Raw genomic sequence first — 23,953 nt, 5'->3', positions numbered from 1 at the left:
TCGCGAGGACTAAACGTGCGTACAACATTGAGCTCAATATTGCAAGGGAGAATGATAAACTTTTGCAGCATCTTAAGAAATGGGAGAAATTAATTCATATTTTCCAATAATTAAACGTGACGATGTTCAATGGAAGGTTTTTAAACAGTGACAGGATTTGTGTGAATGGATTCCAATACAAAATGTCCTTGTAATTGACTTCGTATTGTTGTTTGTTAATGTTTCTGTTGTAGTTTTATTTTAATTAATTATCTAGTATTACGTGTTTTTCTTTCCTTTGTAATTGTTAAAATTATATTCTTGAATATTTAATAATCAATAAAAATTGACAAAAAAAAAAAAACCCCAGAACATAAAGCAGGTGCTAAAAATTAGTAAAACCGAGATCAGTAATCTCTTACGAACTTTATTTCAGGTTTACAAAACATGGGAGTATCAAAACTGTTGTGCCGATATAGCACGGAAGACTCGGAAACTCGGACGCCCCTCTTACAACGTTTTTCTTTTGGAGTAGGTAGCGTGTTGTATGACATCACCCGTCCGCTCCTCGCCTCGTTCCGTCTGGTTTTCCACATGAATGTGCTCGGTCTCTCTGCGGCTAATGCTGGCTGGGTAGTCCTTTATGGGAAGGCAGCTCAAGCTATACTATCAATACTCACAGCTTTCTTGATAGACCAAATCAACATCCCATTTCTGTCCCGAAAGCTTGGAAGAAGAAAGTCTTGGCACCTCATTGGAGCTGTTGTGGGAATGATTGTCATTCCGCTCTACTTCAGCCAATGTTTTCCTTGCCAGAGCAATGGTGGCCAATGGCAACTGATGATGTACATTTTGATACTTAGCACTTTTTTCAGTTTTTCATACAGCTTAATGGAAATTGGACACCTGTCGATCATTCCTGCTGTCGCTAAAGATCAAAGGGAAGCCGTTGGATTAAACGCATGGAGGTTTGTCTTTCATGTTTTAAAGGTTGTAAATACTGTAATTTAAGAACTCTTTCTGTAATGCTTGCGTATTCAACGTGGATTTCATCTCCCCATTGAATTTAATGGATAATGAGAAAGAACTAAAAGTAGCAACGAGACTTGTTTTGACAACACACTATATGGTATTTTATCATCTTTTTTTCCAAAGGACCACTTTAACATTTTTAAGTGGGATTGTTACCTATCTCGTGGCATGGGCAATTCTTGGACAAGATACCAAAGACAATATTTCAGCGGAAAGCTCGAGTGATTTCACGGTAAGCTATGGATGTTTTTAACTCCTCGGGTTAGAGATCGACTAAGAAATTTACTTCTGCCTTACAGATGATGACACTAATTTTGGTTGGAATAGGTGTGGTGTTTGTTCTGATTTTCTACTGCGGAGCCAAAGAGCCTTCTGGTGAACTTGACAAGAAAATGTCAACTTCTTCTGCAGATGTTATGGTAATATAGCTGCTATGTTTTTTGCTACCGTTACAAGGTCAGGGTCATGGGTTGGCAATGAGAGTGACAAGAGATATTCCAATGTATTCTCCTCCTCCTTGCCTTCTTCTTCTTCTTCTTCTTCTTCTTCTTCTTCTTCTTCTTCTTCTTCTTCTTCTTCTTCTTCTTCTGCTTCTTCTTCTTCTTCTTCTTCTTCTTCTTCTTCTTCTTCTTCTTCTTCTTCTTCTTCTTCTTCTTCTTCTTCTTCTTCTTCTTCTTCGTCTTTTTAGACCGCAATTAAAATTGTCCTGATCAGTCTATGCCATGGCCTGTTTTTCCAGACCATAATCTAATCTTTTCACTTTTTATGCTCCTGAGGGTTGATCTACATTTTAAAGAGTACTTTAATGGAAGCAATCGGATTAAATGTGTCAATTCATAATAAAAGAAGAAGAAGAAGAAATAAGAGCAAGAGATTATTCTTGAAAACTGAATTAGATAGATGGAGGATAACAAAGTGCTAAGTGGAGCAGAGGTTCAATGCAGAGGCTATGGGTTGTAGTCTCTCTGAACACTAGACTAATTTCTTTTTATTCAAGTCATCTGTGAACCAGTCACAGAGCAAAGTAGAGCATTACCAAGGGAAGCGCAAATTACCCTTGAAAAACCGCTTCAGCTACAAATTACGATGGGGAGCATTATTTCAATTCACGAGAACTGTGAATACTATTTATGACAGGTCCCAGAATTTGCAACAATTTTAGAACTCACCATAGTACAGTGTCCTTGTTTAGCTTGATACTTCGCTACCAATCTCGTACCCAGAGTCCTTAGGCTGTTTGGTCAGTGGATGCGCGCCAGGAGAGACTCCGGGAATTTTGAAAAAAATTAAATTTTTTGATTGGCTGCTCCGTAACGGCTTGCATTGTTTTACCACAGAAATCCCACGGTAATAAAATTCCAGTTCCCCAGAGTCTCTCCTGGCGCCCACCTGCTAACCAAAACGCCTGAGGACTCTGGGTACGAGAATGCTTCGCTACTTGGATAAAGTTTAATAATTCATTCGTTCGTTGATGTTCGTTCGTTCCTTCTTTCGTTTGTTTGTTTATTTTCTTTTTTTAACGTAATAAAGGAGAAGAAGTGATCAGTTAACGAGATTAACCTACTGGTGGAACATTTACTCAGGTGCATAGACTTTCTCAAAGTCCGGATTTTTTTTTTCTTTCTTTCGTTAAGAAGACGATTTGTGGCAAATTAATCACGTACACTGTTTGCTTTTATTATAAAACCTCATGTAGTTTTGTTTCGGCTTATTTTTCAGAGAAAAGCGTCTATACCATCGCAAAGTCCTCTACAGTCAATGACCTTTATGGAAACAGGTTTGCACTTTAATCTCTTACAAAACCGTGCTTTGGCTTGTTATGCCCTTTTTGACGCAACTGGACCTGAGAATCACGGGTGTTTGGCAAACTTAAAGTTTGAGGATGTGGAGTTAGTTTTGTGTCATTGATAGAATGGTTTGGGCTCACAAACATGTCTCCTTGTGTCATGTCAGTTGAGACGCAAAAGACAAATACACAAACAGTGATGATTAGAGTTAGATAATTGAGGCTGTACACACCAGTACTGTCGCAAATTGTAGTAATGTCACAAGTGAATTGTAATACTCGTCATGAATTAAAATAATCAATGACAATTATCATTACTTGTATTAGCGCTCTTTTTGTAAAACACGCCTGTGTTACCAATTGTAATAACATGTGACAAATTCAAACAATTCGAGCTCTCGTATTTTGTTATTAAAGTGAAAAATTATTCGTTATTTTCATTTTACGGTAGGAGGTTGTTTCGAATTACTTCAAGCATTGTTAGGATGGGCGTTAAAATTCACGATAACTTTGATTGTAATTCAAAGTTACAATTTACGACAGAACAGGTTGCCTCTACTGAATGTTCAAGAGAAATTTACTTTTTTTATATCTTTAAAAGAATATTGAATTGCTTGAAAGTATACATTTTTTTTTCTTTTCTTAGATGTGCATAAAGTGCGTGACAGATTTATGGACAGCGTGAAGGGAAAGGAAGAACAAGTTAAGGATGAGGGGAGTTCTTTGAGAATAACAAGTTTTGCAAGATACTTTTTCCATGCTCTGTTATCTGTCAACGAAGAGGAAGAAATTATCATAAACAAGGAATTGACTTTCGAAGACAAGAGAATGGAGACAGTTGTGCCTTCTCCATCCAAAACGACAGCTGCGTATGATGACCAAATGTTGAAGGAAGTCAAGGAGCTACCGCGTGAGAGCAAAATAAGCCTACTTTTGAGTATTATTTACGGATTAACAGGAATAGATGAACCTCCTGCGAGTGAACGTCTGCCGAAAATACCCGAGGAGATACAAACTTGTAGGGAAGGAATGCTAATCGGTGTTGACAACAGAGGATTGGATTGCGATGAGGCAGAATTGACGTCATCTCAGCAATATCCCATCATCCCGGACACAGAAAAAGACCGTGAAATATTTTCCAACAATACTTCGACAGATTCGCGAAAATCTCATTGTTCGTCCTTGTCATTAGACGTCAAGATGAATGGCAAACCTTCCGATATCTCTGGTGACCCTGAATCTGGTCTTTCAGTTCCACCTAAACCGAAGACAGTGAGAATCTGGCTTAGAGAGCCTCATCTTTACAAGGTAAGTAGCTTTTGCGTGTAGTGGATATGCTTATTAAAGAATATTGAATGCCTTACAGCTAAAACTGAGTGATTTTAAGCTGAAATCACCTTTTCTAATTTTCCCTTTTTTTTTTTACCTAGGTGGCAGCGATCTTCACGTGTACAAAGGCTGTACAAGACATTTCATACGTATACCTGCCCCTATTTCTTATTTACAAGGTTCAGTTTGAGAAGGTATCTAAAAAGACTATTAAAAAATACTAACATCCCTTATTATGAAAGAATTCAATTTAAGATCCTTATTCCGAATTTCTAAGTCTTGTGCAAACTAATTCACTTGAAAAGTAATGCACGTGCACCAGTTGAGACATTTTGCAAAACTCTTTCCGGCTCTCTTCCTATGTTTTTGTCATTTTGTCTGTCCGTCTGTCTGTCTTTCTGTCTATCTTTTAACTATTCCACTTTCTTTGATGTTTACATTCTTTAAGATGAATTCATAGCCTCAGTTGATAAGTTGGATTACGGTCTGGAGACTATGGTATTGTTTGTCTTGTTTTTCTTCTTCTTTTTTTTTTTCTTTAGGGCGCCATTGCTTATATACCACTTATAACATTGGTCAGCGCAACGGTATCTTCAGGAATGTCAAAGAAACTTGTTGGGATAATTGGAAAGAAGGTAAAATTGAACATGCCTGGGACATAGCTCAGAGTACTATACACTGAACAACACGCACACTTTTAGATAAAAATTAAAACGAAACACTTTATTCTTGTAAACACCAATTTAGTTTCGTATCGGCCAAAATCGAAACCAATCAGAATTCAAAGCAAACACATGTAACAAACTCCAAACACATGAAAATTCACGCAAGCAAGTTATGACTGTGTCTTGTTTTTTCATACTGGTTCAGAAAGTGGCCAAGACCTCTGTAAACCATCTACAGATAGCAATTAAACAAAATTACTTACTCTTTGAGACCACCTTTTATGTATCTTCCTTTCTGCAAGTTAAAAGCTCTTCTGTTTTCAGTGGTGTTTCATCTCAGCTGCCTTTCTCGTGATCTGTGCTGGAGTCTGGTTTTATTTCATCACCCAGTCCAACAGCGTCATGACCTACCCTGCCGTTGTGTTACTGGGATTTGGATTTTCACCCATGGTTGTTAATGCACTTAGCTTCGCAACAGATCTTATTGGAGAAAACAAGGTTAGTTCAGCACACTGATTTCAATTTCTGCATTAAGACTTAATCATTAACAATCATTAATCAAGAATTAATGTTTCATATCCCTTTTCTCTTGTCTCATTCTCATCAAAGCAAACTTGTATTAAGGTAAAATGAGAACAACTGTTGCATGTAACATTACGCAATGGAATTTCTGTCACAAAATTATGTCACACATTCTGATGTAAGAACGAGAACTGTCTCGAAAACTTGAGAGTTTCAGACCTCAAATTATTTTACACTCTCATCTTATATTTCTTTCTCATGTTTCCCTCAGAGCTCATCTGGAGTCGTATTTGCAGTTATGGGTTTGATGGCACGGTTTACAGTAGGTTCCTTGGTCATCGTGATCCAGAAATTGTTTCCTAACGGAGGGTAATCAACTTGTTTTGCTTTAAGACGCGGAATACTGTAACCTGGAAAGTGAATCAAATAGGTATTCAGGCCGGGAGCCAACCAAAAACAAATTCAACCTACTTTCTTACCAGAAAGCCCTCAGGTCAGAATCATTCAATTTTCAGGCAGATTTTACTGAGCAAAAAGAACGGTCCAAAGGACTGGCCTCGATAGGCTTCAACCAAATTTAATACATGGTCTCAAGACCCCCTACCGAACGACAACTTTGGATTCTTACTCTTGAAATCTAGCCAGGTTAAGTAATGTTTAGGTAAAAATTCCGTTCTGCGACCAATTGGTTTTTGATTAATGATGGCGCATCGAATGAGACGGTCAAGAATCGGATAATTTTTGACGACCTTGGAACAGACGAAATTAAGATCGATGGCAATTTTTACCAGATTATCCGAATGATTATAGATGGCTTATATTGAAATGTAGAGAGACTTGGCTATTAAAGCATGTCGTTCCCGTTTATTTGTATGTTTGTTTGTTAAGAGATAAAGGCCAACAGAATGAACACAGTTATCAGCGCTGCCAAGTTTACGTTGAGAATTCCACTCAGCAAGAATATACTATCCCAGTTCTTTCTAAGGAACTAACAATAAGTTTTGTTTTATCTTTTGTAGTAACACATCTGAAGACTGCGAGGAGTGTGGTGAATATGTACGTCACGTGTTTTCACTCGTGCCAGCCTCTTTCGCTGCTTTCAGTTTGTTGATTGTCCTAATATTTCAAGGTTCACAAACAACTGTCAACCGAAAAGGTAAGGTCTGTTTTGTCGATTTTTAAACTGTTCGTCACGTCGTTGTTACAATAATATGATTACTAATGTGTAAAACCATCCAAGAAAATGTGCGAAAATTCTTGCAGTTCTTGTGTCCCGCACTTACACGCTACGATTTGTGGGTCGACTCAGCGACTTTATCGGCCGAACATTGTCGGAGCGCAAATCGTACGCCTATTAAGACACCCGATTTTGAATCTAAATTTTGACTGACTTGGCCGTTTCTTTGAGAACGATGGTCTGACCTAAAAAAAAAATTATTAATCCAGCCGATTTTTCGCTTCACAAATCGATCGTAAATCGGTGTCAAAATACACGCAGGATTTGTTGCTCTCCGATAGTCAGGCCGATAACGCATATCGTCTATTAGCCTCATACTGAACGTCGGTTTTATTCAGATCTGGGGACGCTTCTTGAAAGTCCGCATAACTTTTAATACCTTTTCGATTAGGGTTTTCTGTCTTTTTTCTTTTCTTTTCTTTTTTTCTGGAGGGGGGGGGGGGGGGGGGAGGTTCGAAAGCGATGTTTTTTCACGTTGCGAGCAACACCTATGCTACACCGATGATCGTGAGACAAACTATGAATTTTAGCTATGATTTCAAAACACAGTGACTAACACCTCTCATGACAGTTACCTTATATGTTCGATAAAACTATAAAGATTCTTTGAATTGAGCCTTTTAAAACATTAATCAATAAAAGTTTAATCTCGGTTGAGGAAAATACTTTCTACACAAAAAGGAATAGTTTTCTGGCCCTGTACGGTGTCCTGGGACTTTCGTAACTTGAAATGGGCCCCTGTTATTTTGTCTTTAATAGTGTCCGATATATTTTGTTGCAGTACCCAAACCAGGTGCCAGTGAGGTCTACCAAGGAGTTGAAGAAAACCGATGTTCGAACCACAAATAGCAACCTGGACGCTATACCATTGACATGCATTTTCTGACAAAGCATTTGGTGGGAAACATTTTAAAGTCAGTCTACGTCAAGCGTTACCAGTATTTCCGAGAATAAAATGAACATTCGAAGTCGTCTTTGTAATTGCATGTCCGGCATTTGAATGTATTCTTGATCATTTCTCTGGAAATCTTTTCTAAAAAGACGCATTACCCGACAAAGGTTCAAAATACGTGGGAACAATTGTTATTCTTGAAATACTTAATGCTGTAATGCAAAGGAAAATTCGTAGCTTTATACCGTCGATAAACTAGGGAAATTTCCACGGGAACTCTGAAATCTCGTTGGCGATGTTTAAAATTGACATGTAAATTTCAAAAACCGTTCAAATTTCAAAAATACTGGTCACGTTGATGTGGATTGACTGTAAAACTGTTCAATGTTTCACACACACGCTGAGAAAACGTTAAAGTTGAGTTTGTTAAATTGTAAAGAATGAATTTAAACTAAGCAGCGACAACCTTGGGAAACAATAGTTTAAATTAGCAAACAAATGATCTCGCAGGATCAATAGCGCGAAATGTCCAAAGTCAAGTTGTTATAATTAACGTGAACACACGAGGGTCAATTTTCCTATCTCTTCCGAACTTGAAAACTACCCCCTTCGAATTCAGTTCTTGGGTAGTTAATAGGCCACATTACCCAAGTTAAAAATACCTTGGAATGATTACAATTTAGTTCTAAGGACGCGAATTTAATTTCCAGGTTACGTTTTCAGATGCATCTTCGCCCTCGCTGCTTATGGTCTCTTGAAAAATTTCCTATATTGAGAGCGACTCGATATATCAAAGTGTTGTTTGTTCGATGTTTGAACTGCGTGGCTACTTCCCCGATACCAAAATAGCATAATTTATAATAAAGGAACTCAAACTGAACCATACTCACAAAGAAAACAAATGCCTACAAGCTCGTACACGTCACATTTTTGTATGCATAAGCTGCCCAAAACATTCGAGTGAAGAACAAAAACAAATTAGAAGTTAGCTTAGGTCGCTCCAGTGCTTGTAATTATCTGTGAAGGCCTGGGGCTACCTATTAATAAGCCGTTTAGCTCTCTTAAATCTTTGACAAAAACCGACAGCCGTTTCGAAGCTCATAACATGGAAGGAGTAAACATTGCATGGATGCCGGCCGGAAGAAGTGTGGCAAATGGAATACGTATGTAACTATGTGGAAACTGGTCTTAGTTTTCCGCGTGGATTTCCGTCTACGATTTGATGAATTAACGGAACTTAGAGGCCTTGAAAAAATCGACGTATTATTAAATCATGTAGATGCCTTCTCTTCATCAGAGCTAAGCGCATCTTTTAAGTAACAGCATTGTTCTCTCTTAATTTAGAGGCATTGAATGCAGTCGAAGATGAAAGTACGAATGGCGCCACTGAAGTGTTCTGTTGTTTCAGTTTTCGTCATTAATTGCCAGTGAGCAGAAGGAGGTGACCAAAACCTTAGCTTCCAACAATTGACTGACCAATATTACTTAGCTATAATCTTACTACGTATGTCCAATAGTACTTTTTCAGTAGAAAATATACCAAGATACAAAAAAGTACATTTCACTTTTGACCACAGCTCATACTCCATGTGTAAAGTACGTGAAATCAATAAAGCGTTACAACTTCCTTTCGCCAATTTAACTGAGCAGTACCTTCTATTACTTATTGCATGAATGTGGCTGCTGGCTGCTTTGAGCTACAAAAGCTGTTCATACATTTTGCCAAACTACTGCCTTTCCCTTCTACATAAACGTAGATCCCTTACTGCTGTCGCTGTCAACAATTTAATTTACTACTTTGTGTGTGTGTGTTGTTTTGACTGCCAAGAAACCAGAATTCCATAAACACACAAGGTTGATTGAGTATTCATCACGTTTTCTTAGGCATTAGCTGTAATTAATTCATTGGTGGAACAATTTCCCGAACTTGAGCCTTATTTTACGTCATTCCTTCTAATTATCTACCAAAAGACAACCATTACCAAAAATAGACCTCTCAGCTCTCTTGATTGAGGTTTGGCAAAAAAACATTAACACACAAGGTTAAATGTGCGATCTTAAGTGGGTATTCATCACGTTTTCTTGCGCATAAGCTGTAATTAATTTATCAGCGGATCAATTGTCCGTGAAGAGCACAAGTAAACAAACTGCGAACGTGAGCCTTATTTCACGTCCTTGCTTCTAATTACCTTCTCTTCATTTATAGACCCTTCATCTCTCTTGAAGGAGGTTTTGCAAAAAAGCAAAACCACAGCTGACGTCCCACTTACTTTAACCTAGTGATCCAGTAAATGGGATTAGGATTGGAAATTCGTGTGTAAAAATATCATGAGACTTCCACGGCAAGAAATTTAAATGTATTGCTGGTTTGTATGTGACGTCTTGGCGGCCATGTTGGTGGACAGGAAGACTAAATGCGATTTTTTTCCTCTGGGAGTTAACTGGCATTTTTTATGCAAAGTACAAGAGCAATTTTTTTTGTTTTGTCCACCAATATGGCGGCAATGCAAACCACATATAGAGACAACAAAATACGAAACCGAATTTCCGCGTCACCCGCTAAAAGAACTTAAAGTTGCGGCCATCACTTTCTGGATCACTTTTCGCCAAAACTTTCGTCATCGCGTACTTTAGTGTGGCTGGAGATGATGTAGAGGCACAAGCTGATGCTAAAAACTGTTCGGATATTCTTAGCCGACTTTAAAATTCTGACTAAATTGTAATATCTGTAACTTTCTAAGCACTGGAAATCTAATTCTTTAACTGTTTTTGTAGGGCAAAAATCCGCCTTAAAGTGCGAAATACCAACAACTAACGTTTTCGGAAACTCAACCACAGCTAAGGAATCCGAATCGATTGTTAACAAACAATCTGAGATAACAGGAAGTCGATCCGCCATTCTGTTGATTTCTAGCTTCCTCCGATAGATGACTGAGCATATTACATTGCTGCTTGAGTTCATAGACTATATTTTGCAACTACGAGACCTCACACTTCTTAATAGTCCAGTTCATTTCACCAGACAAATTTATTTTAATTTAAAAACAACAAATTATAGCTTTTTGATACCTAATCCACTTAAGCCTCCAACCTTGCAAATGTGATTAATAAAGACTGGTACCGATTATTTCATGCAAATGAACATTTATAGCAATAAAACACAAAAGAAAATAAAAATAGCCGTTACACCTTTGACTTCAGTTGACAGTTCCTGCCAAGATTACGGAAAATTAACCGACCACTACTTTCCTTCATTATTCACAAGATTCATTTCATTTAAGTCACTTGGCAACTTGTTTATTCAACCTTTTATTCACACTTGTGGACACAGTCAATCGACCTCAATTGGCACAAACTGCACGAAGAACTAGGTATTTCTTCTTAAGGTAAGTGTGTTTTAATTTTAGCCCCTTTCTCGAAAACTTAGCTCATCAGAAGAGGAACGTTGCTCAGGCTGTTTCAGACTTATGTTGTATATTAAAGAATAAGGCAATAATGCATACGTTTTAAATCGTTTGTATCTACGAATAGATGCCAAAAGTGTTTGGAAAACTTGAAATCGAAGCCGCCCACCAGTTTATAATCGAAGTCAAATGAACTTTATAATTCGCTCATCCTCTGTGTTAAAATCTTCCAAACGTGACGTGAAAATAAAATCAAACAAAAGGTATAAACTCCAGTTAAACGATAGTGTGCGTCGCGACAAAAGCAAAAAGTAAATATGTCACGTTCTAAACTGAACCCTTCAGTCCAAAACAGTCTATAAATCTAGCACTGGCCGGCATTCGTGTTCCAGTTTTATGAGTTGCAAGTTTCCACAGGTTCTCCAAGCTCTATGAGTCTATGCAAATAGTCTTTGCATTAGTACACAGCACAAGTACAGGCTAGCGCTAATTACTTTTTTTAATAAACAACGATATTGGCAATATTGTAATCCAGTCTTTGCATTCTTTTTGAGCACGTACGTGAAAAGATTAGACGAGTTCCAGACAAGTGAAAAGTGTTCCTCCAACCAAGATAAATTTAGAATGCTTTAAAGCAACTTCACAATTTATGAGCTGCAAATTTGACCAGTCAAACTTCAGGTGCTGTTGAAGTAAGCATAGTTTGCTAACTTCATAAACCTTGTGCGAAAACCAGGCTCCGATTTTTCAGGTATGACAACGCCGTTGTTTTTGGAAAACACATTGACGTAAAAAATTTAAAAAGAAAAAAAGAATTTGTGCAACCTCGTTTCCAAGGGCTTCTTCCTAGAAAGGAAGAGTAAGGACCCTGAGAACGAGTTGGAATTTGTGAACTGATCGCGGGATTTGATGAGCTAGCTCACTGGAAAGAGAGGGTCGAAAAAACGTAAAAAGTGCTCACATCTTAGCTGAGTTTGCGCTTTCGAAATATCTCATTAAATCCCATATTTCAGCAATTCCGTTTTTGTGACATCTTAGCTTCTTTGTTGGTTATTTGAACTGAGTTCTTCCAAATTTCATTCACAGGTTTCAAACCATGAGAGCATCAAAATTATGCTGTCGAAACACCGAAGGAGACTTGAAAACTGGAAGGCCTCTTCTCCAACGCTTTGCCTGTGGAGTGGGTCACGTGATGAATGACATCACTTCTATTCATTTCGATTGGTCTTCTTCATGAAGATACTAGGTCTCTCTGCAGCCAATGCTGGCTGGTTGATGCTGTTCGGATTCATCACGACGGCGTCATCATTGGCACTGTTGATAGATTAAATCAACATCCCCTTGCTATCGCGAAAGCTTGGAAGAGGGAAATCGAGGCATTTGATTGGAACTGTGATAGGAGTAATCGTCATACCGCTGTACTTTAGCCCGTGTTTCCTTTGTCCAAGAGATAGTGGAGAGTGGCAAAAAATTATATACGTCGCAATGGTGAACATGATTTTGTCATTTTCGTTCAGCTTAATAGAAATTGGACACCTTTAAATCATTCCTGTCCTTGCGAAAGATCAAGGCGAAGCTGTTGAATTGAACGCATGGTGGTTTGTCACTGTTGTAAATATATATTTCATGGCAGTATATCCTAAAAAAAAAGGTCATGCAAAACAAATAAATAAACAAATAACTAAAGTATATAGTCGCTTAATTCGTTCAAAACTATCTAACTGCCTCTTTCAAGTCCTTCTGGAACATACTCGGAAAAAAAGAAATCCTACCAGTATGCAGGATGTTTGTCCCATGAACCTAGTTTAACGGCCCTAGCTCCCACGAGTCTCCTGTAGCTCAGTGGTAGAGCATATGAACTAGTGATCGGAAGGTCTTCGGTTCGACTCCTGATAGGAGCACTCGGATTCTTTTTTTCCTAATATGCCTGTGTCACTTTCTAGAATAATACATCATTCTCATTCATTCACCAGGCTGGAAATATACAATCACATTTATTTCATATACCACACGCTCGACATTCAGATGCTAGGACATCTTCTCGGACATCCTCAGCCGAGCGATATATATATAATATTTATATAAATATATTTTTCGCTCGAATTCGCGCGGCTTAGCTCCGCTCGTGCCTTCGGCCCGATAAATTTATTAACCTCGCTTCGCGAGGAATAAGTTCACGCTTATTAACATGGTCCACACAAAAAAGAAATAAAACTGCTAAGGAACTTGTACATATGAACATATGAGTGTTGTTTAGAGCTCGGAATTAATTAGGATCCGAGGATCCGATTTTACTGCAAATTACTAACGGCGCCCAAATTTCAACTCCTCAGGTGAAGAAGGCAGACTAAGATTGTGTTGCCATTACCTAACGACGATTTGCTGCCTGAGCGTAATTACAACATATCACGTACCGTGGGTGGGAGAAAATTGCAGTCAAGGGTGCCAAAGCCGGTGATAAGAAATACAAAATCACAAAGATTATTTCAGCCCGGTTAACGTTGGTAATTGAAGTCTTCACCTAAGGTTTTCAGGCTGCTTGGCCAGGCTGAAACTTCCTGCGACGTTAAAACTTTTTCGTAGTCCGGGTCCTCACAAAGCTTGTTTATATTTGATCACACAGTGGGCAGTTACGACCTTAAGTGTTGCCATGTACTTTACCTTACAAACGTCAATCTGGAGCGATATTTAATTTGCTTTTATTAAACTTTCCACTGTTCACTTTTATTAAATTTTTCACTGTTCAGGGCCGGTAACCAAGGCGGCACATTACTTGCTTCGTCAATTTTATTTGTCGAGAACGTGATCTTAATCCACTCATACTGGACTCATCTGGACTCCCATTTCACGTTTTAAAAGAAAAGGTAAAGATTGGGCTTCAGAAAGAGTAAGGTAAGTGTAATATGTTTTCGAAGACTTTATTTAATCCGACTCCTGCACACAGGCCGCGTGTGCTTTCTGCATTTACATAAACGTGTTCGCCTACTTAAATATGCGTATACAAAATATAACATATAATAGGTGCTAATTAGCACATGCTAATACGTTACATCCCTTTCTTTTAAAAAGCTATGTTAATTGAAACGAAAACAAACAAAACAAAAACATTCATTCGAATAGGGCTCAATGTCTAGAGGTCATACATCATACTAATAATATCTAGTAAAACAAGAGTCAGAGGTTAAGTCTTTCTGGTGCCCGGACTTCACGTCCCGAGTGAGATTTTCTTGGACCCCCCTTGGTTTTTGCTAAGGTGGAACATTGTGGATTGGCGCTTGAGGGTCGTGCATTGCTTGTTTACGGGTTGTTTGCTGAATTATCTGCTGAGGTGGACTCTCGTGGATCGGCGCTTGAAGATTGCGTTGTCATACTTCTTTGGGGAATGTAGCTAGACAAGTTGTTTGCCAGGTTGTTGGAAGCGTTGTTTGGTCTAAGATGGATCCTATTTCTTCGTAGTTGGGCACCAGCTCTAGTTTGTACAATATATGAGCAGGGTGTATTTTCCTTGATCTATGACTCTAGCAGGGCTCCACGTTTTTCTTACTGGATCTTGTGCAAAGATGGCTTGGTCCCTGTGTAGTTCAGGGAGATCCCTGGTATGCCTGTTGTAGTAGTAGCTCTGATTGTCTTGTCTCGCTTTGAGCCAATCTCTAACTTCTTCTTGATTCTTTGATGGCTGGATCTTACCAAGAAGTGTGGATTTGAATACTCGGCTATTCAGTAGTTCAGCCGGTGATGGTATACTGGAACTAAGGGGCGTTGTTCATAGAGCCAACAGGGCTAAATCTATTTTTTTTTTTTTCATTCTTTCTGCATTTTAGAATCATCTTCTTAACCGTCTGGACTTGGCGTTCGACGAACCCATGGCCACGTGGGTAATAAGGGGATGACGTCACAATTTCAAAACCATATTGGTTTGCCATTTGTTGAAACTCCCCGGATGTAAACTGCGGACCATTGTCGCATTGGAGAGATTTTGGAATTCCATTTTCTGCAAATATCACTTTCATCTCATTCATAACGGCTCTGGTTGTAAGGTTGTGAAGCTTCTTGACAAAAGGGAACTTGGAATAGTAGTTGACAATTATGAGGAACCACGACTGTTGTACACAGAACAGATCTGCGCTTACTGTTTGCCACGGTCTTGAAGGAATTGCTGATGGTATCATCGGCTCCTTTTGTTGGGAATTGTGGTATTTCTGGCAAACGCGACAAGAGTTTGCGAGATGTCCTATTTCCTTGTATATGCTCGGCCAATAAACACAGGATTTGGCTCGTAGCTTGAATTTTCCCATACCAAGGTGCCCTCCGTGAATTTGCTGAAAGATGTTGCCTCTCAAGGATTCAGGCACTATGACACGGCTTCCAAGAAGTAGCAACCCATCTTCTATCGATATGTCATCTCGAAGGGGCCAGTATGGTTTTAGTGCCGGATCAGTTTTCTTCACACTGTCGGCCCAACCTTGTGTAACCTGATGGGATAGCAGCCGCAAGGTTTTATCTTTTGCAGTTTCCATTTTGAACTCTTCCATTTTAGCTGGAGTGATTCTGATTAGGTGGTGAACTTTCACATTCATGTCTGGTACTTCAAATTCATCCAGCGGTGACAGGCGTGACAGGGCGTCAGTTGTGACCATTTCTCTTCTTGGTAGATATTTAATAACGCAGTCGTAAGGTTGCAGACGCAACAGCATTCTTTGAAGACGTGGAGGTGCTTGCATCAGGTTCTTTTTGTAGATCTGTTCCAAAGGGTTCGCAGCCATAGACTACTGCTAATAGCTCTCGTTCAATATTGGCATATCTGGTCTCCGCAGGGGTAAGTGCTTTCGTTGCAAAAGCTATTGGCTTGTTGTTTTGGAACAGAGCTGCGCCTAAGCCCTTGATTGGTGCGTCAACGTGGAGGACAACTGGTTCATTTCTGTCATAGTACGCCAAGGTTGTTGTGGTACATATCGATAAGTTCACCTTCTCAAAGGCTTTCGAATGTGATGGATTCCACACAAAGTCAACGTTCTCTTTCAAGAGATTTCTTAAGGGGCCATTGTGGTCAGCTAGATTGGGGATGAATGAGCTCATATAGGTTGCCATCCCAAGGAAGGTGTGAAGCTCCTTCTTGTCTTTGGGTGGTTCTAGATTTTGTATGGCTCTGACTTTGTCTGGGCTGGGCTTGACACCGTCCGGTGTATAAAGCATTCCAAAGAACTTGCACTCCTTTGTCTTGATAACACAATTTCTCGTCATTGAGCTTAATGCCAGCTTTTCTGGTGCGTTCCATGGTTTCGTTTAGGTGTAAATCATGCTCTTTGTCATTCTTTCCATAGACTGTAACGTCATCGGCAATACCAATGGCTCCCTGGCAGTCCCGATATGTCTCGTCAATCTTGAATTGAAAAATATCTTGACTCATTCGTAGACCAAACGGCATCCTAAGGAAACGGTATCGATCAAATGGTGTATTAAAAGTTGTTAGATACGAGGAATCTTCGTCTAGTTTGACATTCCAATAGCCATTGCGAGCGTCGAGCTTACTAAAAACCTTTGCTCCTGCTAATTTGGGTGTGATTTCCTCTAGGGTGGGTATGGGATGATGTTCTCTTTTGATCGCCTTATTCAGGTCCTTAGGATCGAGGCATAAGCGGAGTCGTCCATTTTCTTTTTCTCTGATAACAAGGGAGTTAACCCAGTCTGTGGGTTGTGTTACTCTTGCAATGATATCTTGGCTTTCCATCTCACATAGTTCGGCTTGTAATTTGTCTTTCAACTCTATGGGCACTTTGCGGGGTGCATAAACCACTAATGGTATATTAGGATCCAATTGTAATGTGATATGTATAGTCGTTAAAACATCCAACAGTACCATTGAAGCATTCTGGGTACATCTCCATCAGTTCTTGCTTATTTCTGATTGGTGGCCGCTCTTTGAATGGTTCTTCACTTTCGATGTAATTTGGGCTTTTCTTTCGAGTACCTGAGTTTTGAGCAGGGGCCTCGAAGCTGTTAGTCGGAGCAGCCTGGTCTAGTTGATTTGTTTTGAGTGAACAGTGTAATGAGATTAGTTTCAGTGCCGTGCACGCTTTTAGACCGAGAATAGCTGGCCCTGGAGCATCTGTGACGTAAAAAATGTAGTTTATCTTCTTCTCTTTGTACTTGCAAGGGATGTTTATAGTGCCAAGCTGCTTGATTATAGACCTCCCGTATGCTGAAAGGACGGCTTCGTTCTTTTCCAGTGCTTCTGGTTTGGGATTTCCTTCGTCGTCAAACTTCTCTGGGGCGATTATGCGCAGTGGCCTTACGGGAAAAAACATTGCTCTGTGCGCCCGTATCTACTTTACATTAAAGATTAATTTTCCGCTTCTATTCTGGCTGGGTTATCTCTAGCGTTGCAAAGACTTCGTCGCGTGTGTCGTGTATCGAGTGTTGCGTGTCTTCTATGGCGTCAACCTCGATGGTACTGATGGTCAGAATTTCATCGTCGTCGTCGTCGTCCTTATCCTCAATCGCGTGGATAACTTTTTTGAAGACCGACTTCGTTCCTTGGTTAAGTTGTTGCCGTTTGCCGGATCGGCAAACAGATTGCCAATGATTAGCTTTGCCACATTTTCGACATGATGTACCGTAGGCTGGACATTTGTTCCTCGGGTGTTGTTTCCACAGTTGTTACAGAGCTCCCTTTCTTGTTCCCTACGAATGGCATTCATACTCCTGTCCTTTTGAAAGTTTCTGCTACTTCCTGCTAGTGTCTTCATGTGTTTACTTGTTGCCTCGTGGCTCCTTGCAATCTCAATAGCGGCCGCAAGGGTTAGTGATTTGTCTCGACTTATGAGAGACTTTTAAACATCAGGATTTCTAGTTTAATCCCCAAATAAGCTGATCTAGGACTTTATCTTCGGTTTCGGCGTTGTCGCGAAATTGGCACTTTGCTGCTAGATTTTTTAATCTTGAAATAAAATCATCCACTGGCTCGCCTTGCTCCTGTCGTATTCCTTGAAGCGTGTATTTACGAATTCGATGACTCGTTTTTGGCTCCAATTGATTTTCGAACCGTTCGAAAATTACGTCCGGCTTTTTCCTGTCTTCCTCCTTTGTGAATGCCCAGCTGTTATATATATCCAAGCCTTTTTCTCCCGATAAGAGTAGGATGTAACTCACTTTTTCTTCGTCGTCGGTGTCTTTGAGAACGCTTGAAAACATAAGCTGGCATTTTTGTTTGAATCTTGCGAATGCAGTTATTGGGTCAGGGGCGTCCCAGTCTATCCGCGGCGATGCGAAAGACGTTGCTACTGTCGTCATTCGCTTGTGTTGACCTCTCTCGACGTAACTTTAAGGATTATTCTTGTAAAACGCTGCCATCATGTAATATGTTGTCGAAGACTTTATTTAATCGGACTCCTGCACACAGGGTGCGTGTGCTTTCTGCACTTACATAAACGTGTTTGCCTACTTAAAAAGGCGTATACAAAATATAACATAGAACAACCACCTTTACAGCATTAAAAAATCGCCTTTAATAGTGCGTTTCATGCAAGTTGAAGACGACTTGGAGTTGTTAAAACACGGCGTTCCGCACGTTGTACATGTGTCTGCGTAAAGTGTCACCCCCTGACGTGGTCCGTATGAATATTTGCATTTTCAATGCACTCTTTGGCGCGTACGTCGCTGAGTTGGGCGCAATAAAAACCTGTTCAGAATGAAGTGAATGTACCATGACGTCGGACACCCAAGAATTTAACTGCAAAACTCCGCTAAAAATCCAAGATGAGCAGTCCTTAGTCTACTAATCAACATGTACAAACTTCAATTAAATTAATTAAAATTCAAAACAAAGTGTCACAGCACCAGATATGCCTTTTTCCCTCTTCATGCTTACTTTTCCAAATTAAATTAACATCAATAACGATTTTGAGAAACATTTTTAAAATGAAAACGAACAACGTTTCTATGTTCTCAAGACTCGTGTGGAGCTCGAAACGTTGTTAGTTTTCACCATCGCTTATCTTCATTTTAACTAAAATCCGCCAGAGTATTTTTAGATTCCTTAATCAACATTCTCTCTAAACTCTTTTATGACCGCTTAGAAACCTTTAATTACTCTCCCAGCGAAAGCTATTGGTATAACTTTTCTGTTCCTTTTTTTTTTTTTTTTGTCTTTTCTATTTTACAAGCCTGTTTTCTTGTATCTTACTCGAACACAGTACTATAATAAAGGATCGGAACTTACGCATTCTCCACTTGTTTATTTATAGCTTCTAGTTTGAGCATGAACACGACTTTAAGTGATGACATGACAAAAACAAATCACAGAAGATAACCTCATAATATCGATATCGAAATCGATATCCGGAAATGTTACGGTATCGGATCGATTTGAAAAACTGGTATCGCCCCTCATTATCGTTTACAGGGCTTTCGAAATAAGAGAATCTCTACCCGTTACAATTCGCACCGCTGGGATATGACATCTCACTTGGGGCACATTGAGAATGAATCGAGATGAGCCATTTCTGGCCTGAAATTCCTAACGGTCTCGTGTACAAACCCTCTTACTGTTGGTGTGTCAAAAAATCATCACTTCTTAGTTCCCTCTCAAGTTCCCGCTTAAAAACAAGTAAATGTGGTAAGGGTCAGGAAAAGTATAGGGAAATGATCACTAAAGAGCCAGTTGAGCCTAAGCACCATCTGACTTTCAAGGTCAGGTTGCAGTATTGGATTTTCAGTAGACTCCGTAGGAATATTTTAGTGCGGGACGTACAGCCTTGAGTTGTCAGCAAGGACTTTAAAATTTTACAGCAACAGCTCATACATTTCGCCAAATTTCATAAAGGGAGAAACGTTATGCAAATTTCTCAGCCGTAATTCAGTTCAATTCATTCAAAGAAAAGCATTTGAATCGTTTTGTTTGGCAACGTCTATTTTAAATGTTCTAAAAGGGAGCCGGATCATAGCTAGTCACAAAAGGGTCATGAAACTATGCAACTGGCTTCAAAGATCGTGGCGGTGGCAAAGATGTCGCATTAGATGTTGGAAGCACACGGGGAGTACAACCTTTTGTTTTGTTTCCTTACAATGTGGATGGATAAGCTAACGAAAGGGTAAAAGGAGGATATTAGTTACTTTTGTTTTCGAAGACAATAATATCGTTAGAAGTGCAAAATAACGCTGTCTTGTTCTCAGAGACGAAAATCGAACAGCTCCAAAAAAATAAAAAAAATATAATAACAAAAAAAAAAAAAATCAATCAGGGGATGAGGTTTTGATAAGTTAAATTTTCTGAGACTAAACTATTCAACGAAAGAGTCTACCCAAACAGTTTGAAAATCAGGAGGATCGCTTTAAGGGCTACAAAACTATCAATATGAGCAAATGCAAATGGAAATCACCTTAAAGCGTTAAGTTTAAGTGGATTTTATTTCGACCAAATTAAAGCTGTTACGTCTCCCTCCTGGGTGTCTTCTCTATTAGGTTTGTCACAGGGGACAGGGGAGAGTTGGTTGTGAGACAATGGCTCAGGTTCTTTGTTTGAACCTTGGATCTTTACTAAAACAGATCTTCATTGTATGATTATCACGAGACTCTCAGGACAATAACCTTTTCGCAACATCACAAGGTTTTTGGCCAAATGTTCACTCACAGTAAAAATACTTAGCCTCGCTTTCATAGTTAGGCAAAGACCCTTTATAAGAGGGCGTATCCATAAGTTCGCCCTCTCAGTCTGCAAGCCTTAAACTTCAGATTTCAAGAAAATCAAGCAATCAACCCACCCCCATCCCCGTCTTCCGCCCGTGTAATTATTGTATTTAATTGTGTAGTTTGCCTTTTTTCTGGCCCTCACCTTTGCTAGAGCTTTTAATACCTTATTGTTACCTCACCGTTTGTCAGATATTAGTTTAAGTTTTGTACTTTTCAATTAAAAGCGGCTATTAACAATGGCCAAATTTTTATCCCAAAACAAAGTGAGTTTGTGTTATGATTTAAGGTTTTACTAAAGCGCTCTAGCAAACAAGCTTGGCTGTTGGCAATCAAAATTGATCTCTTTAAATGTTGCTTGCAACCGCAGAGAGGACACAAAAATGTTCTTTTCGGGTGTCCCTACTAAGTGTATAAAATTTGCATGTATAAAATGACTGCATTTAACCTAATTTATATAAAACTGATTTCGTGAAAACCGTGTCTACCGACCTAATCGCAGCTGGCTTTCAACGTCCAGGAGAATGCCACATTTTGTTGGTATCATGCAAGCGTTAATCTTATCAGGTGATTAACAGTGCTCAATCGAACAGCCAGTTGGAGTTTAGTCAGCAACCTTCGTTTAGCCTGTAATTTAAATTGCAGCAAAGTTGAAATAACGTTAATTACTAATGTAATTTACTCAAGAGATGAAAGAACGAGGCCTTGCCCCGCCCCACTCCCCTTACAATTGACTAATAGAGATATCATCTAACTTAGACAACATCTGCTATCAAGAGAGGATTACATTTCACTTTCAGTTTTGTCATCAGCAAACACCTTGCTGGCGTTGGGAGGACTGGAGATGTCTTTCTGGCATTCACCCAAAGAAACGCAGGTTACTCTAACAGTACGAACTCTGACCGCAACTGGACTCGCCGTCTATCAAGGACGAAAATGAGCACGGAGCCATGAATGCACCCGAAAATATATCGACACTGCAAAATTTGGCATAAGAAGAAGAAATACAGTTTCTAGTATCACTGTAGTATCGAGCAAACCACTCCAAACCAAGAACCGATGTTTACCTACACACATTGCTATTTATAACCATTTTGCGTCATTGTTTATAAGTAGCAAGTTTAAAATAGCTATGTACACAGTGATGGCCATAATATGAAGACACACTTGATTATTTTCTGCTGCTCCTCTATCCAGATCGGGCTTAGAGGGGTGAACTATTACTCGCATTAATGGGGGTGGCTTATTAAATGCCTATTTTGCAGGAATTGAAACGGTTAAACGGAATTTCGTAATGGTAGGACGAGAGAGGTAGGGACCAACGCTGTAGGCGAGCTGCTGCAAGATGAGCTGGTGCGAAGATCTTCAGCAATGGTTTGTGATCAGTTCGAAGTGTAAACTTGCGTCTGAAGAGGTACATAAAGTACTTGGTCAACCCGGAAGTGATATCCAGACCTTCCTTCTCTATTTGATTGTAATTCTGCACAGATAAATTCAAAGACCTTGATGCGTAGGCGATAGATCTCTCATCCCCGTTGGGGAAACGGTGAAGTGTGACTGCTCCGTTGCTGTATTGACTAACATCGCTTTCAAGGATCACAGGTAGGCTAGGGTAATAGTGGACTAGCACATGAGAGGATGAGAATGAATCCTTTGCCTTGTTCAAAGCTGCCTCGCAATTGGGGTCCACCTAAAGTCTTGGTTCTTCTGAAGCAGCGGGTTGATAGGCTGGAGGATTGAACTCAGATTACGGATCGATTTACCATGGTAATTGATCATTCCAAGGAAAGCTCTCAACTGGGTAGTGTTCTCAGGGCGTGGCGCATCTTTGATGGCTTCCACTTTCTCGTCAGTTGGAGAAATTCCTTCAGCTGAGATGATGCAGCCCATGTAGGTTACTGACTTCTGCATGAGCTTGCACTTGCTGAGTTGAAGTCTTAAGTCATAGTCATCGGTCGAGAACAGTGTTCACATTCTTGATATGTTCGTCATCATTCTTCCCCGTGATTAAGATGCCATCTTGAATGCTTGCGACATGTTCCAGGCCTTGAAGGATAATGTCCATGGTAAGCTGAAAGATTGCAGGAGATAAGGTAATACCGAAAGGTAGCCTTTTGTAATGGTAGAGACCCCGATGGGTGTTGATGGTGACAAATGGCTGGCTTTCAGGGTCCAATGGAAGTTGCTGATTTGCGCTCCAAGAAGCAGTAGAAGCTGACCGTCTTGCATCTGAGGTTATTGTGGAGAGGGTGGAATTCAGCGAATGGGCAACCCCCATGGTTCAAGTATCAAACGCGGACGGCACCACACGGTCATGAGGAGACAATGGTGCTACGGGCAACCCACAACTTAATGTCCCACAGTATCCCATCCCTCTGCCCGGGGATTTCTTCGTCAGACTGCGCGTTGGAAAACGATTCCCCGAGCTTGATTTGAAGAGCGCAACTAGGGGTGCCTTGTAGAACCTTGGTTAGGCCTCGGCCTTTATCTCAAGTTTGGCTGTGATTCCTTTAATTGTCCCGAGGCCAGGCTTGAAGACATTGGGATGACTGAATTGGGGTATGCAAACGGGTCTGTATGTTTCGTGGTGAGCCTGGATCAGACATGCAGATACTGCATATATTTTTCCAGTGGAGTTTGACGTGTGAAAGCCAGTCTCTCCCAAAGAGAGATTGTCCAGAGCCGTCGAATACCAGGAGTGGTACCGTGACGTTCTGATTTTGGTACTTGAGTTGTACATGGAACTGGCCAAGAACTTGGACTGGGTCTACTGTGTAAGTTTGTAGTCGAGTACTGGAAGGCTGCAGCGAAGTGCGATTGAAATGCCTGTGTATGTGTTCTGTGAGATAAGTGAAACCCCTGCACTCGTGTCTAATTCCATGAGAAGGGTCTTTGAATATAATTTGACCGGTATTTTGATACCTTTACCCACTGTGGTCACGTTTTACTGAGACAAGGAAAATGGGTCAACTGAATCCGAGGGGGTTGGAACTGTGGGGATTCTGGCAGTTCTACTTTGTGAATCTTCTGAGATTTGCCCTTGCATGCATCTGTGAGATGCCCCCTTCTGCCGCACGAATGGCACGTGTAACTCCTGTGTTTCCGCAGCTGAGGCACTCTGAATTACTGGTATTGTTGTGCTGTGAGGCAGGCTTATGTCCTTGACCTTTGCCAAGAGGCTTGCTTGGTTACTTTGGACAAAATGTCTGCCGGTTCCCCGAGTCGAGCTTGTTTACCAGAGTCGAGGCGGTCTGAGAAAAAACAGCGACGTCTTTCTCGGCCGCTTCGGCCACGAGTGCATTTTTAAGTGATTCGTCAAGGGTGTGTTCTTCAGTAAAAAAGATTTTTTTAAAATTGCTTTACTGCGAAGACCACACACGAAACGATCACGTAGAGCTTCATTGAGATGAATGCCGAAATTGC

At 40.1% G+C, this 23,953-nt stretch overlaps 1 protein-coding gene across 3 annotated transcripts in view; it reads left to right on the top strand.

Moving 5' to 3' along the window:
- The window catches only part of LOC146474777 (uncharacterized), a 47,782-nt gene that overhangs the window by 2,000 nt on the left and 21,829 nt on the right, over positions 1-23,953 (top strand). Inside the window, exons 2-12 of one of the 3 annotated variants that reach the window (XM_085116512.1) lie at positions 416-947; positions 1,135-1,243; positions 1,311-1,430; positions 2,731-2,788; positions 3,444-4,105; positions 4,228-4,320; positions 4,669-4,761; positions 5,116-5,289; positions 5,585-5,682; positions 6,333-6,469; positions 7,332-9,014. In XM_085116512.1, the coding sequence (XP_084972638.1) occupies positions 427-947; positions 1,135-1,243; positions 1,311-1,430; positions 2,731-2,788; positions 3,444-4,105; positions 4,228-4,320; positions 4,669-4,761; positions 5,116-5,289; positions 5,585-5,682; positions 6,333-6,469; positions 7,332-7,399 (2,133 nt within the window). In that variant the 5' untranslated portion in view covers positions 416-426 and the 3' untranslated portion in view covers positions 7,400-9,014. Of the gene's footprint in view, positions 1-415; positions 948-1,134; positions 1,244-1,310; positions 1,431-2,730; positions 2,789-3,443; positions 4,106-4,227; positions 4,321-4,668; positions 4,762-5,115; positions 5,290-5,584; positions 5,683-6,332; positions 6,470-7,331; positions 9,015-23,953 lie in introns of those variants that run through there. The other 2 variants (XM_085116511.1, XM_085116513.1) reach the window with 2 other exon arrangements.

The sequence above is a fragment of the Pavona decussata genome, unplaced genomic scaffold, assembly GCF_977016875.1.
Source record: "Pavona decussata unplaced genomic scaffold, jaPavDecu1.1 SCAFFOLD_87, whole genome shotgun sequence".
NCBI lineage: Eukaryota > Metazoa > Cnidaria > Anthozoa > Scleractinia > Agariciidae > Pavona > Pavona decussata.
Note: the sequence above shows the minus strand (reverse complement) of the source record. Positions and strands in the feature narration are given on the sequence as shown.